Here is a 21,337-nt window from a genome sequence, read left to right as displayed (position 1 = left end):
ATGGCAGAAATGATGCTTGAGAACCACATGTAGGTGGAAATAACGTACACCTGATGTGGTGCTCCTGCTGACTAGGCCATGGAGTGGTCTATTAGAGGCCACGTGGGTCTCATTTTCTGGACTCAAGATGGAAAGAGTAGCTGCTGAAAAAGAGAAATAAACCAGACAAAGACTCACCTGAATCCACCCCTTCAGAAAAGAGGAAATACTACATTGAGTTTAACCTTCCTAGCCAAAATGTCTCACCCACATGATTATTTAAACAGTATCTTGTGCCAATTCCATCAGGGTCTTCTTCAACAGTGTTGCCCAGAGGTTAATGCAATGGACCAGAGGTTAATATTTTATGGGTTCTACTCTCAGTTCTGCCATGGATTCACAGTGGGAACTTGGGCAAGTAACTTAATCTCTTGTACCTTTGAAATCAATGGAAATTAGAAGTCTGAATACTTTTATGGATCTGGGCCTCACTGTGTATTTTGTCCATCCATAAAATGGGCATGGGTACATTTACCTACCAGAGAGGAGGCTGAATTAATTAATGAATGTACTTCATTTATCAATCATGAGATGAGAGGTGATATTATTTGTTTCCAGTAGTGAGTGCAAACTACATTGCTTATCATTAAAATCTTTATAATTTTACCTTTTGTTTATTAACATTACCACAGTAGTACTCAGGGCCGGCTCCAGGCACCAGCTTATTAAGCTGGTGCTTGGGGTGGCAACTCCAGAGAGGGGCAGCACTTTCACGTATTCGGCGGCAATTCGGCGGAGGGTCCCTCACTCCCGCTCGGAGCGAAGGACCTCCCGCTGATTGCCGCAGATCGCAATCACAGCTTTTTTTTTTTTTTTTGGCTGCTTGGGGCGGCCAAACCCCTGGAGCAGGCCCTGGTAGTACTACTCTCCTCCAACAGGGAATCCTGCAGTAATGATAATTACTTGTAAAGGTCAATTGTAAAGATATTACTGGCTAGCACTGTCCTATTGAACATAAAGCTGGGATTCCTCCTAGTCAATTCCATCCTCCAGTTCTGAGTATTGCACTCAGGTTAGGAGAGCTGGCACAGAAGGTTGCCTATTGCTCTTTGCAGGATCATTATTACCTGCCCAAACACGAGAAGAAGTAGGGGAATTTGGAAAGACATCACTTCCTAGTTCAATTCCATTCAGGTCCTCATCTTTTGTCCATCATGCATTTAGAGGCTAGCCTGACTTTGTAGAGCATTACATGGCTGGCACTGGGTATGGGATCATATCCTAACCACCTCAACATAGCCCAGCAATGTTAACACTGGGTAGGAGACACATTCTAAACACTCAGCTAGAGAAGACCCATAGCTTGTATCAGCTATGCCTTCTTAGTGTTCAACAGGAGTGAATACAAGAAAAAGAAAGTCATAAAAATGGGGAGAAATCAAAAGCATCCTACCTTTTCCTGGTCATCAATTAGTTCATATATTTTGACATCAGCACCAGGCATCATGAAATCCCCAAACAGAACTGGCTGGTAGGGGATAACCTCCTCAAAGGTGGTGTCCCACTCTGCCATCATGCTCTTCATCAGATCATCAAACCAGTTGCGGTCCTCATCATTAACCAGGCGGTCGCGGAACACACGGCAACTCTCATGATACCAGAGCCTGAGCAGGTGCAGTTTGTCCTGGCAGAGAATCCCAGTGAGATATGTCCATTAGGCTATGAGTCCCTCCTGCAGGATTGCTAGGATACCTCCAGAACATGTGGTCATTTTCTAACTCTCAGTTAGAAAAAGAAGAATTTGGAAGGACACTGCTAAACCCCTTTCTTAGCAGCATTCCATGCTAACGCATGTGCTCTACAGAGGAGTTAATTAACACTGCAATAAATATCTGTGCTATTCTTCCCCAGGCCAGGGTAACTTTAAAATCCACATTGTTAGAGTTCAATCCATCATCTCTTATTAGATTTTAATTCTTCCTTTATTACTATTTTCACAAGGTCCGAGATTAAGACCAGAAAGACCCATTATGATAATCTAACCTGCCTTGCAGAATACAGGCCAAAGAACTTCCGCCAGCAATTCCTGTAGTAAGTCCATATCTTGCTACAGCATATTGTTTAGAAGGACATCCACGCTTGATTTAAAGACCTCAAGTGGTGGAGAACCCACAATATCTTTTCCCTCAAAGGAAACTGACCCAAGACAGCATCCTGGGTGTTGGAACTCCTCTAGCAGCATCCATTCCAGTTTACACGTGATTTCATATTTAGAATTGTGCAAAAAGACACAACAAATAGGGTATTTCTGTGCATTTATTACACTTGGGTAGTGTCAAAATGCACAAGTCTGAATAACCTGGGAAATGCAACAAGCCCCTACTAATAATGTAAGGCCTCTGGCAGCTTCTTCCCTTTCTATGTTCCTTTTTGAACCTTGACCTGCGTGCAGTGAGATCTGGAATTCCCCAGGCAGTACAGAATGATGTGAGATAAAATGGTGGGAGGACTCACCTCAATTTTGCAGGCTTCAGCCATGAGCATCCCCTGGAAAACTTTGGAGAGGTCTCTCAGATTAAAGGTATAGTGCGACTTTGCTGGAGTAGGCAACAGTTGGGACGTGATGGTTGAATACACACGAATGGTGGCATCGACAAGGGGCTCATTCAAGTGCTCGACTCCAGGGGCTCCAGCTGCAGGAACAGAAGGCAGCGGCATTTCTGGGGGGTAAAGGACTGACAGAATTCAAGCACAATAGACAGGCAGACTGACACTGATGCCACTATTGCTATTGTTCAGTAACACTCGTTGTGGACCTTGCCTGAGGCCCTGGCCATCTCCTCAGCTTGCCATACTTGTTGAATCTGAAGCCAATGGGCTCAGTGTTGACCAATACTCAAGGGGAGACTCTTCACCAGTCATAGCCAGACTTTGTCCAACTAGTCCACACACGTGAGCTGAGTAGCGAAGTATCAATCCTGTATTACCAAGGAGGCATCCCTGACCTACTAAGCGGCAGCTGCAGTACAAAGGTCACACTCAGAAGCATAGACTCATAGACTCATAGACTTTAAGGTCAGAAGGGACCATTATGATCATCTAGTCCGACCTCCTGCACAACGCAGGCCACAGAATCTCACCCATCCACTTCTATTACAAACCCCTAGCCTATGTCTGAGTTTTTGAAGTCCCCAAATTGCGGTTTGAAGACCTGAAGCTGCAGAGAATCCTCCAGCAAGTGACCCGTGCCCCATGCTGCAGAGGAAGGCGAAAAACCTCCAGGGCCTCTGCCAATCTGCCCTGGAGGAAAATTCCTTCCCGACCCCAAATCTGTAAAGACTGAACATGTACAAAAAAGTATCTTATGTGCAGGGGCAGATTAAAGAAAAGAGAGTAGAAAGTAATGGGGGATGTCACGAATAAGGGAATAGGGGGGTGCCTAATGAGCACTATGCCATCTTGGGTTTCTGGGATACATTTGTCATACATCAAACTCAATTAACATGGGGTCCTCAAGGAAAGATTTCCTATGAGGGTGGTGAATGGCAGGATTAAAAGCATGCCAGTTACCAAAACATTTTTTATCCTAATCCAGTTTCTTATAAAAAAAATAGCTTTGTAACAGCCCTGTCACACCCTATAATCATGCTCACTTTTTACGAAGCTGACTAAGATCCCACCAAACATGGCCAAATTCACTGCTTGTACCTTTGACTCACACCCACAGACCTCGCTATGGCCCCAAGTTCATACCTAGGAGCCAACATCTCCTGTCATTGCTTAGAATCCCTGCATGGGTGCCCAGAAATCTCTGCTCTGGCCCTTGGTTACAGCTTGCTGTTCATACTCCTTTCCAGTGTTTACACTCAGATGCTCAGCTCTGTGGTTGTGACCTCAAATTCACACCTTGGTCCCAAACCACCCAGCTTCAGGCCCATGGATGGGAATAAAAGACAATTAGAAATGGACAAAAGATGATGAGACTACAACACAAAATGAAATCAATTCTAAGTGACTTGTTCTATTCTGAAAATCTTTCCCCTGGGTGACTACAGCACCTTTGCAGACTCCAGTACTCACTGCTCAGCTGTTCACAGGCTACAGCTGTTGGAGAATAAAAGAAACCCCTGCTTCTTCTACAAAGTCTGAAGCCAACTGCAGAGATCATGCAACACATCTTGCCCAGTCATCTGGGCAAATGTCTGAGTCTACTGAAGGATACAGGTAACTCATCGTTTTAGAATCCTTCTCAGCACTCCGTGAGCCCTGTCCTGTTCACAATGTATGGTTTGTGTTCAGCCACTCTTACTTACGGATGGGATCTCTGAAACTTCTGTCTCCAAGGAGTCCAGCTAGAAAATCAAGGAAGAAAAACAAAGATTGTTTTCTATTGGCAAAGATAGATAATTCCCACAGCACTTTGTCCAACACACAGAAAATCCTTTTTAAGAGGACTAAGCTATGTCAGATTTTATGTACACTTTTCAGGGCCAGATTCTCTATGGTGGTAAATTGGCACATCTCCACTGAACATGATGAAAATGTGCCAATTTACCCCGGTGCTCAGAGTCAAATGATAGTTTCTCAGAAACACTTTCCATTCCATATTCCAGCATTTCTTAATCCCCTCATTAGCTTAATTCTTAACCAAGGGGGGATGTGGATGGGCAGAGACTTGAGAAGTGAAGAGGAAAAGCCTTGTGTTCTCAGAACTTACCCATCCAGCTGCCAAGAATGGTGGAGAAGATTTTCTTCTTGCTGCTGTCCTCCATCTCCGTAAAGGAAAGATAGTTGAAATGACGGGTGAGGCGGGCCGTGATGGCATTCCTTCCTCCGCCTGGGGGGCCCATGGCACAGACGAAGTTAATATCCACCAGCTTCTTAAAGGTACCTGGGAAATAATCCAGAGGAGAGTAATGGTGTAGCTACATGCCAAGCCTAAACCAGAAATGTTTTCTATGAATCCTACGTCTCACTCGCTAGCTATGTATATACACTGGAGGCTGGTTACTCTGAATTAGCCTAATTAGTCAGCATGCCAACCCTAGAGAATATAAACAGTGTTAGGCAAAGAACCTGGATCATACCAATCTGTTTCCTGTCGTACCAGCCCTGGTGGTCCATCCACTGCCGAAGCAGCTCAATGGGTGGCTGAGCACCATAGGTCTCCAGTGCCGGCATATTTAGGTCATCAATGAAAAATATGAAGTACTTGCCAAGAGGAGGACCAAACACCCCCTTTCTCCTGCAAGGATGGAGAAAGTATGTGAGAATGGAGATGGCTGAAGGGAGCACAGCCCAATACTTCTATCACCAAAGCACTCCTGACACAACCCAGTCCAAAGGACCCACTACTGCATAAGCTGCCTATGGATTCACCCCCCTTCTCTGGATCTGCATTCCAACCCCACTATCTCCCAAAAAGGCACAACACAGTGTTCAGGTGAAGTCCTCTGGTTACTTCAGAATTCCATCTCAAGTTACACCTGTGCAATCCCAATGAAGCCCGTATAGTTGCAGTGATGTAAGACAGACCAGAATTTGGTCCCATCAGTCTGTTTGCCCCCCTTGATGAATGCATATGTGACCCATTAATGACGATGAGAGTCACCTGCATATCTCAAGTAGCGAAATATACCCCTAAATGTTATATTGTCAGTCAGGAGAACTTGAAGTGAATCAGAGAGAATGTCTTATATGAGCTTCACACAATCAATCACTGGATGCATCAAACCAGATTGTGAATGGTGAAGGGTGAAGCAAGCCTCTTTGGGGTTAAGAATTAATGCTGCTAGCCCATGCTGGATGATTCTTGGCATGCAATAGCTAACATTTCCTCCCCTCACCAGTTTCCTTGAAGATCCAGTACCCGGATTTCGGGAATGATCGCTGCTAGTTAGGCCAAATTGTGTAGCATTTAAAGGATAACAAGGAATGGCGCAACCTCAACAGACTCTCACTACTGTCTTTTATTGGCCATTGCATCCAATGTTTCTAGCCCTCCCTGATCCCGAGTTAGGATTGGAGTGCCTTTTATTTCCCTCAGCCAGAGTTGCATTTGGACTGTGTCCTTTCAGTGCTCGGGATGGAACCGAAGGACAAAGGTATTAACAGAGAGGTATATCAATGACAGGAGTGCTGCCTTCGCTAGCACAAGAGTTTTGCCTTTTATCCAGCTTGCTGTCAATGAGGTCCTGGGTTTGGTTGGCTGAGGTGCGAGCAGAAAATGTTAGAAAGTGGGTGATGTATTCTAGAGGCAAGTTCTTCAAAAGCTTGTCTGAAATTGTGAGAGTCTTCCCAGTGCCAGTTGGACCAACACAGAGAACCTGCAGTGAGAAAAAGGAAAGGCAGTCATCACTGCAGTGTAAACCCTGGCAGATAGAATAACCATTTGTCAACTGGTTTGCTTTCACTGGCTCAGTTGGGACGAAACAGACTCCTACCAAAACCAGTCAAGGACAAAAAGTTTACTCTCTTCATTAGGGAGGCAGATCAGGATAACAGATCTCTTTCACAATGAAAAGAACTGAACTGGAGAAGTAGGGGAGGGAGCCCTAGAGAGCAGGGAAATCTTGGATGGTGATTGGTCGAACTGTTAGAGCAAAAGTGAGGCTGAATCCGGCATCTGCACTGCCTCGGTCTATCTATGTAAAGTTGGCATCAGCTCAGTTGCTGAGGAAAAGGAATAATGATGCTTGTAAGCCAAGTACCACGTCCAACTACAGGAATGAATGTCTGCAGCAGGGGGAGAATTTAACTATATTAGGTATTTCTAAGGCACCTATCACCATATAGAAAATGGGACCACAGCCAAAGAGACAAAGGTTATATCCAAAAGCAAAGGCAAGGTCAAGACACATACTGGTTTTCGATTGGTGAGCAGCATTTCCAGCAGGTGGGCCATCTGGACAGTATTCATTGTGGGGATTATAATGTCACAGAAGCTTGTGTCAGGAACTATGGTGAACTGTGCAGTGGAATCCATCCAATTCACCCAGCCCACCTGAAAGACAGAGTTGTTACTGGAAGAAGCAACTGCCTGTAAAATGGTGATAATAAGAGTCAGCACTTACACTGTGCTTTTCCTCTTCAAAGCTCTTTGTATAGATTAGGAATGGACTAAGGGCAGCCTGAGGGTTAGAGATTGTTGCCCCCAAAGTAACTCACTCTTGAATTCTTTCCAAAAACTTGGTTCAAATGTTGATAGAACATTGAGATAGCTGCAAGAACAGATGGTACCATTAGACAGAGACCTAAACCGTAAGGGGGAAATAGATCCGACTGAAAAGGAGGAAGACCTTTCTCTGTGTTTGTTGCAGTCTCCATTCCTGTGTTCACCTGAAATGTATGGGGCAGAGAGGCTGTATGTGTGCATGAAATGAATTACCATCCCACTTGAAAAAAGCCAGAGGCCAAAATCTATTAACTCAAGGCCAGTCCAAAGATTAGGGAATGGGTCCACCAGTGAGGCTCAGAGAATCCTCCTCCAGATTCCATTTCTGAGGTCTTTCCCAGGTGCAAATAGCTCCAATGCTGCCTCTGCCACTGCTCAGAGAACCAGAGAAATGCAGGGCTGGAAGGGACCTCAAGAAGTCATCAAGTCCAGCCCCCTGAGCTGTGGCTGTGCCAAGTCAACCTTGACCATCCCAGACAGGTGTTTGTCCAACTTGTTTTTAAAAGCTTCCAATCATGGAGACTCCATGACCTCCCTTTGGAAGCCTATTCCAGAGCTAACCTACCCTTATAATTAGAAAGGTTTTCCAAATATCTAACCTAACTCACCCTTGCTGCAGATTAAGTCCATTACTTCTTGTCCTACCTTCAGTGAATATGGAGAAAAATTGATCACCATCCTCAACATACTGGAAGACTATTATCAGGTCTCAGTCTTCTTTTATCAAGACTAAACATGCACAGTTTTTTTAACCTTTCCTCATAGATCAAGTTTTCTAAACCTTTTGTTGCTTTCCTCTAAACTCTCTTCAATTTGTCCACATCCTTTCTAAATTGTGGTGCCCAGAACTGGACATAGTGCTCCAGCTGGAGCCTCAGCAGTGCCGATTAGAGCAGGACAGTTATCTCCTGTGTCTTACATACAACTCTCCTGTTAAACTCCAAAATAATATTAGCCTTTTTCGCAGCTGCATCACATTGAGGACTCATATTCAGTTTGCTCATGGCTATCCCAAGCACCAGTACCATGAAATTGACAGGAATCCTCTTATTTTTACTTCTCTCTCCCTCCCTTCCAGCCTTCTGAATAACAGCAGTGAAATTGACCAGACTTTGGACATTTCCCAACCAGGGGAAAGCCCTGAGCAATGGCAGAGGCACTGGAACTGTCTGCAGACTTGCATTTGGAAGACCTACTTCACAATCACAAGGGTAAGAAACCTTTTTTTAAACACAACATTCAATTTCTCTTTAGACATCTCCACCCAGTATGGCAAAGCTCCTGCTCGCCCCTGGTGAGTAGATTTTATTGTGTGTGCAGTACCTTAGCCTTAGCTGCTGGTCCCTCCCTTCTATTCTTTAGTTTGATGAATTGCTCAGCTTTTTAATCCACAATTTAGAGGTGGGTAAAGTCTTTACCTCCTTGACAACATCTTCATCTATATCTTCCTCGGGATTGCTGAGCCCAGCATCATCCAGTTTATAATCATAAACCAGCCCCTCCTCTGGGAAAAGTAACTGGATCTGTGGGGAATAAAGCAGAACATGAATGTCACACCTGGTTCTGGTCCAGATCAACTGACCAACAGGAACCAAGCTAATATGGAGAACATTACTTTTCAGCAATGAAATTCTGTCCAGTCCATATGGACTATCTCTCTCTATCCTCTTTCCTAGAGGTTTTGATGCAGATGTTCTGATGAAGCTTGAAGTTTTCCCCCTGTAGATAATACCCCATGAAGGACCCTTACACAAGTCTTCTGGAAATTCAGGGAGCTCTGTTACTCCTGTCACCAGGTGCTACCATCATGAGCTAATATTATCTTTACATCCACTTACCTGTTCGCTTGTCATCTTCTCTCTCAACCACAAGCTGAAGGCCACACGGCTTTGGGCATCTCCAGTTGCACCCACACTCCAGATCAAGGAGAACATGAACCAGGGTTCAATCAGTTCTCCAAGTCGGTCAGCCTTCTCACGGGGAACCTTTCTAATTCCCTGAATATCCAATAAGCAGCACAAATTTAATTCTTACACACAGTTCAATTGGATTGGGAGTTAAATATGTGCACCTCAATGAAAATCTTGATGCCTCCATTTAGTTTATTTACTGCTTTTCTGAATGATTCTTAGATGAGTCCATTCATTATAGACTGTGAGCCAAATTCTGCTCTCAGTTACATTGGTGTAAATCCGGAGAAGCTCCATTGTTACTCTGGATTTTTGTTATTGTCAATGAGAGCAGAATCTGGCCTGTGGATTTTAATGCCTGTCTCCTTCAATATCAATACAAAGAAACTACCATCCCGGGTGTATTCCTAAATATAAATGTGCAACCTGTTTCATCCAGCACTATAATTGTGGAGCTACTGTTGTAGTTAGCAGATTATCCTCTTGCTTTATAGTATAATCCTCTATTGTGTACAGAGCTAGAGTCATCCTTCTCTGGTGTATTGCAGATAATCCTCAACATAACCATGCATTCAGCATGAGTCAGGGCAATGCTGTATGTAGATGAGCTTCAGAGTAACTGACCAAGCTCCCTCCAGCACTATGCATAGAACACATTGTTTCCCTGTAACTTCCATCCTGTTATGTGCACAGGTGGTAGCTGTGTGTTCATCCTACACTCAGCAGTTTAACGCTCTACTGCCATGAGCAGCAATAGCAACAAACAGATGATACAAAAATTCCTACCTCAATGGGAATGAAAGGTTCAAAGAAGCACTCCAGTAGTTTGAGAAGGCTCATCGTCAGGTTACTGTCTGTTGAGGCAATTATCTCCTTCACTGAACTCCGGACAAAGCTGATGGACTCCTGCAAGGATCAGGCAGACACAGCTCAGCTCCTGTGTCATCTTCCTTTCAAGAGTTTATTTACCTCCTAGGGCTTCAGTTTCCCCTTTTCTCACTGCATGTTACATTTATCAGGGAGGTCACAGCTGAAAATTCTGCTATTTCAAGCTGTGCCCCAAATACCGTTCGCTTCAGCCAGAGAATGGAGGCCGAGGAGAGAGTCTGAGTAAACCTCTTCTATTTAATACTGAATAGATTATAATACAGTAACAGTCCTGCTCTTTTTGCCATCACTGCTGATAAATAGCTTTTAAAATATTTCTGACAGTGCTCTGTTGTTCTCCATCAAAATGATGGAAATAGCAAGGCTCAGTTTTACAATTCAAGCTACATCCCTCCGTGGAATAACTCCACAGAAGGAAACAGAGTTACCGCAGGAAAGAATTTGGCATGCTGATTATAAAAAAACACACAGTCCTTTGGACCAGTATGAAGAAGTCACAACATATGGATTAGTGAGTACATAAGTTATTAAGACCAGCAGATTCACTCTGGGTACCGGTAGCATTTAATCATTTAGGCATTTAATCTTAGATGCGGCTAAAATCTTAGCACTTTAGAAGGACAGACTACTCTAAAACTAACCCAACAGGTTCTGAGCAACTGATATCCTAAAGCCAGGTCTGTCAGACAGACTGGGACAGATCTGGAACATGACAGGAGCTCACCTCTAGAAATCTGCTGAAGAGGGATGTTAACTGCTCTGAGAAAGGCTTCATGATGTCTGGAATTTTCCTCAGCCAGCACCCAGTGAAGGGCTTGAGCCCCAAGAGGCTGGGCTCCAGGTAAACCATGCCGCACCGGGAGACTGTGGCAGGGGAGGCAACAGCCAGGTCCTGTACTTCAAACATCATGGTCATCATCTGAAAACCATGGATGGAAAACAAGGATCTGTCAGCATAGCTCAGCCTTAGGAAAGACAGGCTCCTAGGATCTTTCAGCATGGCTCAGTGATAAGGTCACCTATTCGGCTCAAAGGAATCGGCTCTATAATGCAGTTCTTTGCCTCTGGTGTTGGGAGGGAAGCAGGTAATGCCGTAGGGGAGTAAAGCGAATGCTGGGGCTCCCTGAGATTTTCACCTCAGTGGACTCAGACTCAAGCTGGGATTGTCAAAGAAGCAAAAGAAGTTAGAATTCCCAACACCTCTTGAATGTCAGTAGCATTTGGCCTAGCCCTCCTTTGAAAATCTGAGGCTCAGTGCCTGCCTGCAAAGGTATGGCACATATACTGCAGTCAAACAGAAAGAACCAAATGTCGCTTGTCAGCTCTTTAGAGCAGGGGCCACCTTGTTCTCTGTCTGTACTGCACCTAGCACACTGGGGTCCTGGTTCATGATGAGGGCTCTTAGCTATTACTGCTATACAGATGGTAAAATCTCCGCAGGAATCCGTCCTGTACATAACGTTAACTGGAAATGCAAAGGCAATTCTGCACCATGTTACAGCGAGCGAACAGAGGAGAGAACAGCTAGAGAGGAGAGAGAAACAGGACAGCAAGAGGAGAGAGGTTAGTCACCTCTGTTAGCTTAATGATTTCTCCAGAGCTAAGACACAGCTTCTTATTATCATCCAGCACGGTGTTCATATTCTCAATCCAGACCGCGTCGACTGGCCCATCAAACACATACCATTTCTTATTTGTATCACTGGCGATTGCTCCCACCCGAATGAGTGAGGAAAGAATCCCATCTGTCCTGTAACATGGGAGGAAAGAGGCAAGAGAAGCTGTAACAGTTGCTTTCTTTATATCTATCTCCAAGTGAAATTCTGACCCTGTTGAAATCAATGACAAAATTTCCACCAACTTCCCTGGAGCGGGATTTCACTCTGGGTTCATATACTGTGTATCTGAGTGCCTCGCAAGTTTATTAAAGTGAGCAGACAAAGATGTCTCTCTCCTTCCCCAGTAAATCTCTAGAATCTGCACATCTTTTTAGCATAACCTTTTTAGGAAACCTACTCCACTCTGTGAGTGAAGACCTTGATTCCTGTTGCTCCTATGTACACAGCACAACATAGACACTAATAATGCATACATACAATGCCAGTGGTGCTGCTGGTGATGAGTGGGATAGTGGAGGAGAGAGTGATGGATGTTGACGTCTGGGATTTAATCTGTACGTGAATGTCTACAGTGCAATTGCTGCTCAGACTCTCAATTGCACTCCCATTATTAAATAATTATTGTTATTTATATAGCACCACAGATGTTCATGGCCATTGTTACCGAGATCAAAAGAAAACAGACTAGTCTGAAGCCCAGCTGATTAAAAGAGATAGATTTATGTCTCTAAATGTGTTTTATATGGAGACTGTATTTTTTGTCACGCTGATGTGTCTATGCGCTGCCCTTGGGCAGGAACCACATCGTAAATAAGCTGTCAAGCTTAACTGGAATATACTATAGAAATATCCTTCAATAAAGATTCACTGGAGCCCAGAGCTAGTGAGCTTCAGGGTACAGTATGAGAAATTTATTTGCTTTCGCTTTTCTCAGAGGTTTTTTTATTATTGGTTTTCATAGTTTTCTGGAACACACGTTCTTTAACTTTGCTCTTAAGCATCTGGCTGGTATGACAGGAAGCGTTACAATAATGCAAGTGGATCTTACATTATAGCATGTGGATCTCCATCAATCCACCAAGCCCTTCTGAGCCAGTCTCAGAGAGGAACATTTAGAAGCCCAGCCAGTAATAAGTGGGCTGTTGAGAAGGGAGATGAGTCTCTCTCAATAAGGAGTCTGCAGAATGAGGATGGAGAACCACTGAAATAAGTAGTATGGGGGAGATATTCAAGCACAAAGATAGGTTCCTAATTCCCAATGGCAGGCAATGAGAGTTGGGAACCTAACTTCTCTTTGACTATCTTCCCTTAGTTACAGAAGGCCATCAGCACAAGCCAGATTTACACAGCACAAAAGGCATTCTTCACTCTTTCCTCTAAAGCAAGTAAAACTCCTTAAGGTGCTGTATCCTAGAGAGTTCATAGACCTAGATGGATGACAAGAAGCCCTAGACCAGATGAGAAAGAGGATGATGGGTTTTGTCCTTTACCATTCATGCGTTAGCAAGTCAAACTCTCCATAAAGCTGGCCCATAGTGATGGATTTTGGATTCAGTATAAAGTAGTTGACTGCTTCATAATTCCCACCACTGACCGAAGGCTGACCTTTCAGAGAGGTCATTGCAGCTGCCAGAACTCTGTAACACTGCAGAGACAGAAGGGAAGGGAATTAAATATTATGGCTTCTATGACCGCAATCAGAGGGGAAGTAAACTTGCAGGGATATGATTCCGAAGATAGCGAGGAAGGAAGAGACGTAATGAAGGACTTTGCGCAAGTGTCTGGAAGTAGCCTGGGAAATGGATCTGTAAGAAAGAGGCTGATCACAGAAAATAAGGGAAGGAACTTAAATCACCAATACTAGCGGCTGGTGAAATATCTGGAGACCCTACATGATAGTAGTTGAAGCTGGCCAGCCTCAAAACCATCTTCAAACTTCTGTATGGCACTCTGAAGTTTAGGACACTGCAAGTAAGCCTCAGAGACTGATTGCAAAGCCCAGAAGAGCAGGTTGCTAATATACTTCACCACTGCTACAAATCCATATTTTCATCTATATTTCAAGTCAGAACAAAAACCTCTCACTCCCATAGCTGCTATGCACAGAGAGCTGGAAATGCTACAGCATTAGTGTTTTTTGCAAGATTTAACACTCATCTATGATTCCCCATTCCACTCCCATCTAGCTATTCATATACATGCAATGGCTCACTGTACCCAATGCAGCATCTCAATCACCTTTACCTTTGTTTTCCCCGAGCCTGCTGGCCCCACCAGCATGAGGCCGTGGCGCACCACAGTGGTTTCATACAGCTGGATACACTTTGTCACAAAACCTGAGAAGGAACAAGATTCTGAATGTGGATCTTGTAATCTGTTTCACTTGCCAGCAGATCCGAGGGCTGCATGCTCCAACTGGCAGAGCAATGGACTTGTTGCCCACATCTCATAAGCCAGTGCGGTTTTACTGGCCTGTAATGACCCTGGCTCCAATCCAGCAAAGCACTCACCTATGTGCTGAACTTTAAGCAAAAAGCAGTCCCACCGAAGACAACGAGACTAGTCCTATCCTTAAAGTTAAGCAGGTGCCACAAAGTTAAGTAGGATCGGAGCCCCATAGGTAGTGATGCATATAGTTGGTTCTTTTGGCCAAACAGTCATCGGCCATAATCATCAGAGCAGTGATACTCAGACCTCAGTGCTTCAGGAGCCCAATTAGTGATCAGCATTACCCAAAAGAGCTACTGTAGTGTGAATTCAGTGTTTCATTTACTCTTTTATCTATCTATATGTACACACATAATGTGTGCGCATATATATATATTATTCTTACAGGAAAATGACTGACCAAGTATTATTATTTTATCAACTACAATTGGTTCATAACACAGCAAAAGCCTCCTGATTGCTTAATAATGAAATCACACAGTGTTTTAATATCATGTGCTGCAAAGAGACGCAGGAGACACATTAAAGAGCCACTTGTGGCTCGGGAACCTCAGTCTGAGTATCACTGCATTAGAGTAATTCAGCCCTTATCAAATCACCCAGTGCCTTAATATCCATATTGTATTTCAATAGCTCATCAAGGAGTGATGCATCCAATAACAACAACAGATGACACCACATTCTGTATTGGATCCCTGCATTTCACTGTTCAGCACTGTCCCGGAGTAGCACGGCACTGAATAAAAGGTATCATCTGCAGTATTAAGGAAATGGCAAAACAATGGAAAATAATTGTTTTGAGCTCTTTACTGCTCCTTTATAATGTATAAAGATTTTCTCAAATATGTGTTTTGGTTGTTTTAAACTTCTGAGTTTTATTTTGCATTGGAAACATCAGGTCCTGACTTATTCCATTTTTCTGGAGGCCTCTGACAAGTTTTGGAGACATTGAAAAATGACACCATAGCTGGAGATTGAAATCCAAGGTGCAGGTCTCCCAGTGTAAGAGTCAACATCCCTCACACAGTCACCTAGGGGATGGGAGGGCTGCCACTTAGGCTTTAACCTCCAACTGTGATGTCACTCTCCAAGTCCTCCAAACATTGCTTCAGACCTCTGTGAAAGAGAGGGAAGTCGGGGCCTGGTATTTCTGCTGTACCAAGCAGTAAAACACTAGGAAAAAAGTTGATGCAGCTATTTCCATATGCCATAGAGGCGGCAGCACATGCATGTGCATGCACGCATGCGCGCGCACACACACACACACACACACACTTTAGTTCACTTTGCCATTCACCTTTAAGAGCTTTTCCACTTACCCTCAACATCCTTCAGGTTTTCTTTGATGCAGGATTTGCATATTGCTTCTTCTAGGATGCCATATTCAATAGGCTCCTCTTTGATCTTGGGAAACAAGTCAGAGACAATACCATTGAACAGCTTGAGGTCATCCTGGAGGAACTTGGGTACATTGACATCCCGGATGGCCCTAAGGCAGATCAGCTCCTGCAAAGAATTAAGGACCAATAGTTAAACGAACTCTGCTCCCCTTCCTGCTTCCTTCTGCAAGATGCTCGTCACATCCATCATCCTCAGCCTGGTTTTCCAGGGTCTTCACTTCCGAAGTCGTGTCTATTTTGTTCTTTGCTTTTTCTCAGGTTGCACCTCTGTGAGCCCTTTAAAATTCTATCTCCCTGGAATTCTTACTGACTGCAGTGACCCCTGCTGGTGAATATAGAACAATGTGTGTGGAACCATAATGGATGAAACTAGAATGTACTTGCTTCATTCATGGTAGGATTCTCTCTCTTTAGGTTGCCAGCAGCTGAGATCACAGTCTTCACAGCTCTCATTCCAAAGTCATAATGGTCCTGTACCAGGCATGGAGGAAATGACTAAATTAGACAGCGCATCATCCTGGAACAATGAACCTGCAATCTCAATCTATTAGGTCGGGGGAAGGGAGTATTTCCTTGGAACAGCAGCCCTCCCACCCACATCAGTTTGCTAGGTAAGCTAGAAAAGTCATCTCCTTTAACAGCAAGTCTTATGCCCCAGGAGCATTGTCCTGGGTGAGGAGGTGGAGGGTAACTGGATGAAGAGAAATATTAAAAGGAACTGCTGTTGGGCCCAAGGGTCATGCAAGAGCAGCTCTGCACATTCATGTAAAGTAAATGAAACTACAGCATGAGGGATAGATGGGCCACAACTGGATGCAAATCATCATTAAAGAAGAATGAGATGGATGAAGGAGGGGCACAGATGTGGTTGTGAAAGTGGGAAAGGCTTGAGGGCCTGTGGAACATTAAACTACTATAGAGTCTTGAATTAAGAGAGACACTCCAATACTCCAGGCCCTTCCCATTTTAGAAAAGGCTATACATCAAGAAGTCACAGACCTGGCTGCTGAGCTGTTCCGATGACAGCTTGAACGTAGTGGTGATCTTCTTTGCTAGGATCTTGGCTTCATTGAACCCAAAGGAGTAGAGAGAAATCTCTGCAATCATGGAGTAATCTGGAACCATCATAGCCACAGGACGGAAGAGAGCCTGGAATATACAAATCCATTAAGACGGGATAAAGACACCACTTTATTCCCTGCTCCCTCCTCCAGCAGGTCTAGACTTGTGAGAATTCTACTCCTAGGCTGCAGTAGGAGCTTTAAAACATACGAACACAAAAGCAGCCATACTGGCTCAGACCAAAGGTTCATCTAGCCCAGTATCCTGTGCCCCAGAGGGAATGAACAGAACAGGCAATCATCAAGTGATCCATCCCCTCTCACCCATTCCCAGCTTCTGTCAAACAGAGGCTAGGGACGCCATTGATGGACCTATCCTCTACGAACTTATCTAGTTCTCTTTTGAGCCCTTCTCTGTAGGATCTGTCCCAGTCTCAGTGTTTACTTACAGATGTGGTTTTTGATATCAAAATGATCCTAGAATCCTACCAAAAGCATCTTCTCTTATCTCTTGTGGCATGGGCATGCCCAGATCACCAACCACCCTGCTACACTGACTGGCAGAAGCACAGCGTTGTCCATTTCTTACAATACTGGATACATTGTTCTCTAAGGAGAACACCATGGTTCAGAATCACACCTCGGTTCATGCTGGCTAAGCTGGGGTGGGTAAGCTGGAGTGGCACAAAAAAGCCACACAAGCTCCCTTTTCCTGGGAGGTCTGCTGGAGATCAGTGCTATTCACATAGGACACAATGGTGGTAGAGGAGAATGCAAAGCCTGGACAGCCAGAGAACAGACTGATTCAGTCCATCTCCCCAGCAGCCTACCCAGGTGGGCTCCTATAGATCCCCAACCACAATGAATAGCTGCCCTGTCCCAGTTAAAATCTTGAAGGAGGGCAGCAGCTGCAACACCTTCTGCCCTCTCTTTGGGTGAATCTCTGGTGGGTCACCAGGTGGGAGAGGGAGGAGCAATTTACAGTTTCAGTGACTCAGGCCTCAGACTTTGCACAATCCACAGTTTCACTATTAACAGTGTAAATACCAAGGTGGAGTTCTATCCTGAAAAGGTACAGCATAAAAATGGCATTATGGAGATGCAGGTTTAGTGTCTCTCATTCACAAATTGTTATAACTGACTAATTTTTAAGTATCTGTGCCACAAGCTCACCTGGACCCACTAGCCAGGCCAGGTCACACTCAGCTCATGTGCAAGCAACAAGAAAACCTGTATGCTTCTTTCACAGTCATTATGAAGTTTGTAAAGTTAAGGACCTGTTTTCTAAAGAAGGTAGTGATTGTAGGTGCCTCCATTTCTGGGAGCCCAACTTAACATGCCTGATTGGATTTTCATCGGGCGGGCACTCAGCACACTTAGGAAATCAGGCCCTCTCTAGCTGAGCCCCCAGAATCGCTCGGCTCTTTGGAGAGGGAGATCTGGATGTTTCTAACTACATTTTATTTTTCTTACTGCATCCACTCTGTGCTGAGTATTTTTCCAGCCATTTCCCCAGCAGGGCAGAGACCAGCCTCAGCGAGCATCTCAGCTTTCATGCTTGCTAAAGGGGTATGGCATTATGAGATGGAGCTGTGGGGTTGGCTATACGAGGGCTACTGCAATGCACATGGCCTCCTGTACACCCTGGCAGGGTACTGATCCATCAGGAAATAATGTGAACACTCATGCTTAGGTGGTTCAATTTCACTGGAGGTAGCAAGGAGTCTCCACAACACCTGGGAAATCTGTGTGCCTGGAGAAAAGGCACTGTAGCTGCAAGACATTGTAATCACGAGCTGTATCATTCTTTTAAATCCCGTTTAAAGACAGAACCAAGAATTCAGTAAGCTGTTCCTGAAACTGAGTCTTCCATGCTGGGCTGCTTCTAAATCCCCAGGTCAGCCCACTCTAAGATGCCTCTTCACTATATGGAACAGCAGCCACAGACTTCCCTTATTAAATATTAGGTCTCTCAATCCCTTAAATATTTGTCTGTTCAACTCACGTGACTTGCCAAGTGGGCAGCTATATCCCACTCCCATCTCTATGTGAGGGTGAGGTACAGAATATATTCATTTTTCAGTAATAATTTGGATAGTTTAGGTCCTTATTTTGCCCCCATCTCCACAGTATCATGGTAATCTTTAATGTATTTACCCTCTCAACATCCCTGTGAGACCAGGCAGAGCTATTATCCCCATCTTACAGATAGGGAACTGAGGCACTGAGACACTAAATGAGACACCGAGGCACTGAGAAAGTCTGTGGCAGAGCAGGGAATTGGACCCAAGTCTCCCAAGTCAGATTAGCAGACCACAGAACCATCCTTCCTCTCTGTGCTAGTGCAGTGATGGTGTTTACTGACCTTTAAGTTATCTGGTAATTCAGTGCGTCCAGCATATCCAGGGTTCATGGTGATGAAGACTGCACAGGATGGGACCAGTGGGATCTCAGTTCCTTCAAACATGAAGCGGTCCACCTAGAAAACCAAAACATGGCCATGCCGAATAAACAAAGGCAGGGACTCTGGAATTAAATAAGCAGATGACAGGATCTTCCTTTGTACCAGAAAAACAACCACTTTCCCCTCTATGTTGAAATTAGCTACTGGGGACAGGTATGGGTCACCTCACTGGTATGAATGACTAGCTCTGGCTCCCATACAGAAACCCAGTCTTACGAGCAGTATTTCTCCTCCTTTTATGAAGAGCCCGGCTCTTACACAGAAGATTTACTGATCACTTACAATATTTCTTTTGCTCACGAAGAGGCTTCCAACCCCCAGCTATAAACAGACAGACACCTTCACATTTATTCTGTCTGTGAATTGGGGACAGAATTAATTTGTGGCATGAGGCAAGAAAAAGCCTGAAATTCCTTTTAAGAGAGAGTGGACAGTTTCAGATGGTGGATAAAGCAGCAGAATTCATTGCAAGCAAGTTTCTGCTAAGCCAATGTCAAGCAGTTTCAGATCTTAACCTTTATCAATCCTCCCAGGAGCAGCACAGTGGTTGGCTGTTAGAATTACTGACTGCTGAAACTCCATATGGGATCAAGAACTCAGAGGTGTGTGTTGGGGGGGGGGTTGCTTTGGAAATATCTGGGGGCTGGATAACACACTGTGAATTCCTTCAATCACTTATGAGCAACCATGCTGGCTTTTTCCTTGTCACAACAGTACATCTTACTTCTTGCATCGCAGTGGAGGCCATCAGGAATGGTAGCACAGTCTCATCTGTGCCACTAAGTGTCCACATTGGCTCTAAGATTAGAACCAAATATAGGACAGAGAAGTAAAGGACAATGTCTGGATTGCCCTTCTCTATCTTTGAAGACTCACCCTTTGCTGCTGGGCCTTCTGAATGGTTGTGATCTGTTGAGCCACTACAGACAGCACCTCAACGTCAATGCGGTTAAACTCATCAAAGCAAGCCCACGCACCAGAGCTGAGCAGGGAAGGGAAAACCAGAGAAGTGTCAGGAACACAGAGATAGGGAGAAATTCTAGCAGTTCAACCAGCCCTAAGAATCAGTTCTGTGTGGGGGTGGCCATGTGAGAGAGAGGCAGGAAACGAATCCAACAGTCCTCAGCATTGCTGCTAGGATACTACACCATGGTTACCTGGGGAGGTAACCATATGGGCAGCCTGATACAAACACAGCATATTACAGGCCTGCTATTGAAAGGGACATCAACTCAGCCTCTCATTTTGTACTCATAATGTGGGTGCAGCTGACATAATTTAGACATCTAAGATGCCTGCATTGCATTCCAGGAAGAGACATCTGTGCATGAGAGAGGTGCTCTCATCATTAGGGATGTTCAAAAAAAGACATAAAACTACTTGCAAAAAAGGTCTGGGAAAGGATATCAGAATGCATTGGCTGCACATGTGCAATGCACAATTGGACCAGCTCTGTCTGTTATGCAGAGAACAGGGGGCCAATTCTATAAGGATTCCTTGGGAACCACAACAGGCTGTCCTGGCTACTCAGTCATGGCTATGGTCAGCAGGTTCTCTCCTCTGGAGATTTAAAAGGTCTGAGGACTGACCCAGCCGGACATGCAAAGGGTCAAAGACGTACATTTGAGCTGACAGCATTTGTAGACAGCCCCAAATGAAAATGGTGCAAAGCATTTTATTTTTGCTTGACAAGAATCCAACTGTTCCTTTATACTGGCACAACAATGCCTCTATCTTTCCTTCCAACAGACATAAGGCTAGCATTGTGCATCCATCCCATCACTCATTAGCTTTGGAACTGCAAAGTTCCTAGATGATTAAAACAATGCAGAAAGGCTCTCTTCATTCCCCCTTAACGCTATGCCACAGCTCCCCTCTTTTCCTTATGGCTACTGCTCCAAGGCTCCAGATTGCCAGCACCTCCCGCCTCCCACCCACTTGTAAGGCACAGGTGGCATTCTATTTTTCCTAAACCACTTTTTGCACCTGGCTAGTCCCTTCAGGAATTTTCCCATAGCCATGAAGTCAAGCTGGTCGGAGCAGTTGAACACTACTGTCTGTATGGCTAGAGCTTTCCCCAGATCTTTAGTTGTTTCAGTTTTGCCTGTTCCAGCAGGTCCTGCAGGTGCTCCTCCAAATTTTAGATGCAGGGCTCCAGTAAGTGTCAAGTAGCACCTACAGCAATGAAGAAAACAATGATCATTAGAAATGTTCCTACTTGTGCTTAAGAACTTAGATCCCATTTCATTATTTAAGGTGATCTGCTCTATCTATCTGCCTGGCATGATCACTGGAAATCCATCCCATATTATTCAGAGAGCTTTACTTACATATTCAGGGATTTAGCTAAGCGGCTTCTGTTAACATTAATGGGAGTTGCATGGCTAACCCCTT

The 21,337-nt window shown here is 44.5% G+C and overlaps 1 protein-coding gene across 7 annotated transcripts in view; it reads right to left on the bottom strand.

Moving 5' to 3' along the window:
• The window catches only part of DNAH1 (dynein axonemal heavy chain 1), a 172,243-nt gene that overhangs the window by 66,553 nt on the left and 84,353 nt on the right, over positions 1 to 21,337 (bottom strand). For all 7 annotated transcript variants that reach the window (XR_005601199.1, XM_039546880.1, XM_039546878.1 and 4 more), the window contains exons 29-48: positions 20,930 to 21,118; positions 19,820 to 19,925; positions 18,845 to 18,958; positions 16,418 to 16,567; positions 15,803 to 15,889; positions 15,338 to 15,524; positions 13,815 to 13,906; positions 13,061 to 13,215; positions 11,524 to 11,701; positions 10,676 to 10,870; positions 9,850 to 9,969; positions 8,992 to 9,150; positions 8,572 to 8,676; positions 6,842 to 6,982; positions 6,145 to 6,305; positions 5,067 to 5,224; positions 4,697 to 4,870; positions 4,293 to 4,331; positions 2,494 to 2,672; positions 1,433 to 1,663 (exon numbers count right to left, since the gene is read on the bottom strand). Coding sequence is in view for 6 of the 7 variants with exons in the window: in XM_039546880.1 (XP_039402814.1) it covers positions 1,433 to 1,663; positions 2,494 to 2,672; positions 4,293 to 4,331; positions 4,697 to 4,870; positions 5,067 to 5,224; positions 6,145 to 6,305; positions 6,842 to 6,982; positions 8,572 to 8,676; positions 8,992 to 9,150; positions 9,850 to 9,969; positions 10,676 to 10,870; positions 11,524 to 11,701; positions 13,061 to 13,215; positions 13,815 to 13,906; positions 15,338 to 15,524; positions 15,803 to 15,889; positions 16,418 to 16,567; positions 18,845 to 18,958; positions 19,820 to 19,925; positions 20,930 to 21,118 (2,920 nt within the window). In the remaining variant the exon portion in view is untranslated. The remainder of the gene's footprint in view (positions 1 to 1,432; positions 1,664 to 2,493; positions 2,673 to 4,292; positions 4,332 to 4,696; positions 4,871 to 5,066; positions 5,225 to 6,144; positions 6,306 to 6,841; positions 6,983 to 8,571; positions 8,677 to 8,991; positions 9,151 to 9,849; positions 9,970 to 10,675; positions 10,871 to 11,523; positions 11,702 to 13,060; positions 13,216 to 13,814; positions 13,907 to 15,337; positions 15,525 to 15,802; positions 15,890 to 16,417; positions 16,568 to 18,844; positions 18,959 to 19,819; positions 19,926 to 20,929; positions 21,119 to 21,337) is intronic.

Source organism: Mauremys reevesii, linkage group 7, assembly GCF_016161935.1.
Source record: "Mauremys reevesii isolate NIE-2019 linkage group 7, ASM1616193v1, whole genome shotgun sequence".
In the NCBI taxonomy this organism is placed as follows: Eukaryota; Metazoa; Chordata; order Testudines; family Geoemydidae; genus Mauremys; species Mauremys reevesii.
The sequence above is the reverse complement of the archived record's forward strand: the minus strand, read 5'-3'. Positions and strand labels throughout refer to the sequence as shown.